Source organism: Strigops habroptila, chromosome 7, assembly GCF_004027225.2.
Source record: "Strigops habroptila isolate Jane chromosome 7, bStrHab1.2.pri, whole genome shotgun sequence".
NCBI lineage: Eukaryota > Metazoa > Chordata > Aves > Psittaciformes > Psittacidae > Strigops > Strigops habroptila.
In genome coordinates, this window is record NC_044283.2 from 49,834,034 (window position 1) to 49,841,283 (window position 7,250).

Genomic DNA, 7,250 nt, shown 5'->3' on the forward strand with positions numbered 1-7,250 from the left:
TGAGAAGTCTGCTTTGGAAGGCTTCTGTGGTATGCAATTCAAGCATGCAAAAGCAAAAGAAAGCTGATGCCCTTCAGTCTGCCTTATCTATTGCCCTTTCTTCAGAAGAAAAGCCAATAAACTTATCAACACAAACCACAGCCAACTTACAAAGGGCTTTAACTACTGGCACCAGGAAAATATCACTAAAAGATTCTGTATGAACGCAGATGCAAAGAGCTGAAACAGTATGGTCACGAGACTCTGTCCTTCAGGGGTTTTGCACAAATGTGTCCTACCATTTGACATTTTTTTTTTTGTCTGTCTTCTGCTTAAACACTTGCAAATTCATCCCAGTAGCAGAAATTAAGGCAGGCGATCAGGGAAGTTGTTTCTTGCTACTGGCAGCCATCAAGGGCTTTGCTTTTCCAGAGCACTTGTGTTCCCCATTCCTCTGAGATGCCTCCTATGATTATGCTTTTTGAGGTCATCATACAAAACACTGTCTTACTGAACAAAACCAGAACTTTTCTCTTAGGCTTGATGTGTGATAAAGCCTCTGTTGGCTCTGCTGCAGTAGGTACTAGAGCTTCAGCACATCTGTGTGATCTAGTAGAGAAACAAAATCTCCTTGTACCCTGCTTGCCACTCTTTATAAGTCTCCTTGAAAACAATCCCTGACATCTAATTTCACTGTCAGAGGCAGACCGTTACTATAAAGGATGGAGTCCAGAGCTTCATTATGGTTGCCGCTCTGTTCATAAGTTCATCTTATGAAGGCGTAATGTTGCATGACATTATGTATTTGCTATGGTAGTGTGCTGATTCCAAATTCTTTCGTGTTATAGCACTAATGCTGTTGTCTTCTGTGCAGGAAAACATTTCCTTCTTAGAATGGGGTGTCTGAGAGTTGAAATAAATAGAAAAGACCAGAAAACTTGGGGTGAAACTTAGTCTGTGCTGGCAGGCAGCAAAAGGCTGTGGTGACTTGCAGCCCCTGAGATGGCTCTATGCACAGAAAAGTGAGTGTCACCATGGGGATGGGTGTGGATGTCAGTGCCTCCCACCCAACTTTATACATGCATTTAATCCTGCTATTCTGCCCTGCTCTCTCTTTTTCAAGCTGTGCAGTCAGTGAGGAATATGAATGGCTTGGTGCAGTTTGTTCTGGTCCCTGCTCCCTGAGACTGCTGGAGGAACTTTTCTCTGCTGGGTCCAGGGTAGCTTCCAGCAGCACCAAATCAATCTTGTGCCTAAAAATGCATGGTGCAAATACCCTTCAGTGATTTCAGTCACTAAAAGCATCCTAACACCCTACTGATACTTTTTGTTAGAAGCAATTAATATACCCTAAAGCCTCTGGTTTGGTTTTGGTTTGGATTTTTTTTTTGGGGGGGGGATTTTTTGTTGGTTGGTTGGGGTTTTTTAAAGCCATGTAATACACTCCATTGACTAGAAAACTATTCTGATTTGATCCAGATTGCTAGACTCTGTTTAGGACAGAAACCTAATGATTTCATGATTTTGTGTAGTGCAGTCCGGGGCAAATACTGTGCCAGAATGTAGGCAGGAGCTCGTTACTTGCTGAGGAGGTCTGTCCTGTGAACAGCCAGGGTATGCTTTCAAGGCAGAGCTGGAGAGAACATAAGGAGCACATAGAGCCTACACAAGTGCTCTGCAAGGAGTGCATTTCCCTACCTTGAGTGTGCTATTATTGATCTCAAGGAAATGAAACACCAGGAAGATGGAAGCATTGCTCACTTGAAAGGGTAAGGAGGGGGCTGAGAACTGAATTAGTGAGGAAAGGAGGGCATCCTGGTCTCTCAATCTAGGAACTCTTTACTCAGGGTACCCCATATTACAAAACTCAACCAGTGCAAACCCACTGCCCTTGAAAGAAAAGCACAACGGTTTCAAAGGATCAGCCTTGTATTTCTGCAGGTGCTTCACGTTTAAAATTCATTTGTATTTGTTTGCAGATTACTATGCCCTCTTCGGTACTATGTGCCATGGCTGTGAATTCCCCATTGAAGCTGGAGACAGGTTTCTTGAAGCTCTGGGCCACACTTGGCATGACACTTGCTTTGTATGCTCAGTAAGTAAAACTAATCTACATTTTAAACAAACCCATGGCAGCAGTGCTTGTGCTAACCTGACCAATGTGGGAGTTAACAGCTATAGCCTCTTTCAATCCTCTGGGTCCAAACAAAAAGCACTTTCCCAGTTACTTGGAAGGTGTGTTGCTATTGTGAGCCTTTGGCACCAGTGTAGAGGAGTTGGCCTGTGTTGCAGCCATGTGTCTTGGCATTTAACCCTTGATGTTAAGCCTTCCTCAGAGCAAGCTTTGAAGGCCATACAGGAACAGGCTGTGTTTTGGTATAAAGACACTGTAGGCAAAGTATCGCCTGCTAATATTGTATGACCAAAAAAAAAAACCCAAGCCCCCAATCGTAATGATTGGATTTCTTTTTAAATGCTGAACCTAACACTGCTTCCAGTTAAGAACTTGCTGACTTAAAGAAAGAAAGGTTATGCTTACATCGACCATTAGTATTACATCAAAAGGAGTATCCCTAAGAAAAAGGTAATAATTCTTATTCTTTGAATATATTTGTGCACAGATGCCATGGTTTAGCATTCTGAATAATGTACAGTGTAATTCCTCCATCTGAATTGGGTGATCTTTTCTCTTTTTTATCCCATTTCAGGTATGTAATGACAGTTTGGAGGGTCAGACTTTCTTCTCCAAGAAGGACAAGCCGCTGTGCAAGAAACACGCTCACTCTATCAACATCTGATACGTGTAGCTCATCTTGTGTAACAAATGTACGAGCAGAAAGAAAGGTTAAAATGTCCATGTTCAGTAATTGGTTAAAATTATTTATATATGATTTTCTAGAATGGAAAAAAATGTAGAAACTTGCGGAGGGGGTTGTACACAAATTTTTAGAGCATTTATCAATCAGGGGTTTGCTTCATAAAAAGATAGGAATCAGGGAATTGCACCCAAGCCGAACAATTAGAGTGTCTTTACCTCTACATTTGGCACATTAGTGTATTGGTTTCATTATTTTTATGACCACATTTATATCTGCTTCAGTATGAGAAGTGAAGCGTCTATAAAAATAAATACTGCTATTAGAAGTCTTGGGTTTGCTGCTATTCAACAAATAAAAGGAGATTGGCTTCAGCAGTCCAGATCACTTTAGTGCGATGTTATTTGAAGTGTGTCTAGAAGTGTTGCAGCTAAACTCCATTAAGAAGAACTCAAAGCAAAGTTAATATTACATGGAATATATAGTTCAACTGATATTTTTATCTAATACTCATATACGTGATGAAGCCTCCTGCACAATTATATGTACCTGTGCCTTTGCAGTTAAATCTCTGATGGGTCTCCAAAGGACAGAGATTTTTACAAAGCAGTTATGAGGGGTGGTGGCTGTGCTGGTGAACAAGAATAGTTTAGAAGATGCCACTTAGAAGAAATCATAAACGGGATACTCTTCCTTCTTCCTTAACTGGTGTACTACCAGAATACTAGCCAAAAAAACCCTGCTAGTGAAGGTATGTTTGACAGGATGGAAATGTCAGAGCAGATCTTAAAAATAAGGAGGCAGGGAGTCACACTCTTATGTTCGCAGTTCGAGTTTTAGATAGTTTTAAGTGCCTTGGAAAGGGGAAATTGCACTGAATCTGCAGGCAACAGTTTTATATCCAGAATGTGAGACTCTGGTGTTGAATGAGGGAAACTGCTGAAGTGCAACTGAGGACATTGTTTTTCTCTGAGTACATTCTTTACCATGTAGCTCATGAATATGTATATTGGTGGTGTGCCAGGTAGTATACCGAAAACTTGCTTTCTTGCTCAGCTGTTACGATTTTGTTATTAGTTTAGGTTCTATTTGTCTCTCTTCCTTCAGATGTAGGGAGTATATTGTTGACTAATATAATATTGAGTTAGGCAGCTCAGTATCTCTCAGTTCTTGCAAGAGAGCAGAAAGACAATGCTGTCGTTATGCATTTACTGCAAGCCAGGAGATGTAGCCAATGCTGTGGCTTGATACGGATTTTGCCTCCATACAGAGAGTCAGTGCAAGACCTGTGCACCAGCTAAGTCCCACGCAGGGATAGGGGTAGGGATGGTGTTGATAGGAATAGATAGGGAAGAGGTGGTGACCCTTGGCATGGGGTGAAAGTCAAGCCAGCAAAGTTGCACAACAGAGAAGGGAGCCCTCTCAGGGCCAGATCATATTCCTGAAGGAAACTGAATTTACATGCTGTTTAATTCAGCTGGGATATCAGAGCTGAATCGTTAGTCTCTAGTGCTCTTTCCAGTAGACATTAAAAGTAACCATTTGCCGGTTTTGTTGTTTGGGGTGGTGGTGAGGGGTTGTTGGTTTGGTTTTTTTTTTACTGATACAGAAGACAGGTTTATACATAAAACCATGGGGAAAATCACAAAAAGTTGCTATGGTTGAGTAAAGCAATTGTAACAAGGAATGTCAGCAAAAGAGGGGGGAGAGAAAACTAAAATTGCTACACTAAAACATAAAAAGATATTTTGCTTTCTTATTAATTCAGTGAGACAGGTTCACGTTGTGGGACTGTTTCACTTTATTTCCTGAAGTTGTTTTTATTTCAATACTACCACATGTCTCTTTAACTTCTGGTGGTATGGAAGAAATGGCATAAAGCTGTTTAAAATGTTTACACTCTTGTAGATGTATTCTTTCATGAGTTTGGCTGAAAATCAGAAGAGTAGAAGCAGACTGGACAAGATATGGTAATATATGAGCCAGGTTGCTTTTGAAATTAGGTGGAATGGGGAGAAATGAGACCTAGAGACTAGGTTTCATTGGAACTATATTGCACATGCATGAGGAAAGAGGATGGGAGTGCACAGGATAAGGCATTCAGTTATTTCTGCAATACAAACCTTTCTATTTTAAAGTAGGATAGAAACTTCTCATTTTCTCATTGTCCTTAAGATCAAATCGGATTTTGTTTAGTTTCATAATTTTAATTGGAATTATACTTCTTAATCTATAAACTCTAGGGCTTAAAATTTTGCAGTCACGAATGAATTTGAGGACAAAAGCCTGGAAGGCTCCAATAGTACTGCTTCATTTAGCTGCTTCACCTTGTAATTTCTGCTTTTATCTATTTGTTTAAAATTTAAAAGGAAGCATAGAGTCGCTGATACATAATAATATTTAAGGGCTCTACCAAATTATATAAATCAACTAAAAGGAACATAATTTTTATTGTTATTTTAACAAGTGAGATTTTATTAGAGCACTTTATAATAATGCCATATATCTCACTGAATATTTATTATCGGTTTTTGTTTAGGACTATTTCATACTCGTATCTTTGTATTTTGTTTTATTCGTAAGCCTGCATATTTACCTCTAGAATTTTCTGGTGTGTGAGTGTGTATATGTGTTTATATATACTTCTCTATACATGCACATATATGCGTGTACATTGAGAGACATGCGTATATATGCACATACACATGTGTATTTGACTGCAGACTTGACATAGCAAAAATCAGCACCCTTCTATCACCATTTGGGGATTTTGTGAGATTCCCAGCTACTTTTCATACAACACATGTATAGCATTCATGTTTTGAGGGAATGTTAGAAAGTCAGGAGAGACATGTTAGTAACCTAACTACTGTAGTTTTTTGCATGCATTTTCAGTCAGTAATTATTTTTCTTCCAAAACCACCTGTAAGAGAACTGGGTTTAACTCTTGTTTGAAGATAGAAGGTCTTTATAAATGAATAATTGAATCATCACGACAGTTTCAGTATATTGTAGCTAAATAATTCAGAATTGTATGTAAATATAAATGCTTAATATAACAATGCAATAAACTTAAAAGCAACATTGAGTCGAATTGTGGTTCAATGTGTATTGGTTGCATACCTGTTTCTTCATGGAGCTACTTTCATCATCTAGCCATATAAGTGGCTTCGCAAGCAAGAGTAAGAAGGGGAACTATGTGAATTCACAGATCACTTGTTTGAATTTTATTTTTTTTCTCATTATTTTATGCTAAACAACCAGCTGTTAAGTCCTGGTGATTTCCTTTCTTGTGTTTAATAGTCTTCGGCATCAATTTTGGCTGTTCACATCTGCAAATTTAGTTATAATTAAAAACCAAACAAATCCAACACAAATCTCCAAACTCTCTGTCCTCAGTTGTTCTGTGTTGGATGTTGTTAGATGTTTTCTTTTCCTGAATCATAGATAGTAAAGGAAAGTTATGATTGTGCACAGGAATAGATACCATTTGAGTTGCTTGTTCTTCAGGTTTTGGGGGTATAATGGAGGTTTGCTTTACAGTAAAGGACCTGGGGGTCCTGGTGGACACGAAGTTGACCATGAGCCAGAGATGTCCTCTTTGTAAAAAGGAAGACCACCAGCCTCCTGGGATCCATTGGGTGAAGCATTGCAAACAGTTTGAGAGAGGTGATTATCCTTCTTTGCTCAGCGCTGGTCCAGTGCTGGTCTCTCCAGTACAAGAGAGACATGTACACATGGGAGTGAAGAGCTAGGGCCTGGAGCATTTGTCACACATGGAGAAGCTGAGAGAGCTGGTACTGTTCAGCCTGGAGAAGAGAAGGCTCAGGAAGCATCTCATCCATGTGCACAAATACTTGGAGGGGAGAGTAAAGAAGATGGAGCCGGACCCAGCACAGTGGTACTTAGGACAACTGTGAGGATGATCAAACATTGGCACAGGTTGCTCAGGGAATTTCTGTCCTTGGAGATACTTGGAACCCCACTGGACATGGCCTTCGGACTAGTCAAGGTCCCTTCATCTCCAAACACCCCTTCCAACCTCAGTGAGTCTCTGATTCTCTTCTATTCCATCTTCCATTCTTAAGATAGAATGGAAGATAGAAATAAGGTATTGAGCACTGTAGAATCTGGAACAATGTAAAACTCAATATTAGCCAATTACTATTTATTTACTATTTATCATTGCTTCATTCTAGTGACCGTCTTGGAATACTTTGCAATGTTTGTTCAGAAGTGGTTAATATTTTTCCTAAGTTGAGACTGTTCAAGGAAATACTGCCTACTCTGGCAAGCAATATCCAATACTGTACCTAGCTTTGGCACACAGCAGTCTCCACTTTCACCACGGGATACTTAACCGTCTGCTATAACATGGCCAATTATTTCATGATAATACCAGCCTGGTAAGACTCTCCTTAGCTGAGTATCTCTTAACTAGGCGAATGCACCTTT

General features: G+C 39.7%; 1 protein-coding gene across 4 annotated transcripts in view; it reads left to right on the plus strand.

Moving 5' to 3' along the window:
* The window catches only part of PDLIM5 (PDZ and LIM domain 5), a 124,114-nt gene extending 118,225 nt beyond the window's left edge, over positions 1–5,889 (plus strand). For all 4 annotated transcript variants that reach the window (XM_030491530.1, XM_030491531.1, XM_030491532.1 and 1 more), the window contains 2 exons: positions 1,959–2,074; positions 2,688–5,889. In XM_030491530.1, the coding sequence (XP_030347390.1) occupies positions 1,959–2,074; positions 2,688–2,777 (206 nt within the window). In that variant the 3' untranslated portion in view covers positions 2,778–5,889. The remainder of the gene's footprint in view (positions 1–1,958; positions 2,075–2,687) is intronic.
* The last annotated feature ends 1,361 nt before the right edge of the window (positions 5,890–7,250 follow it).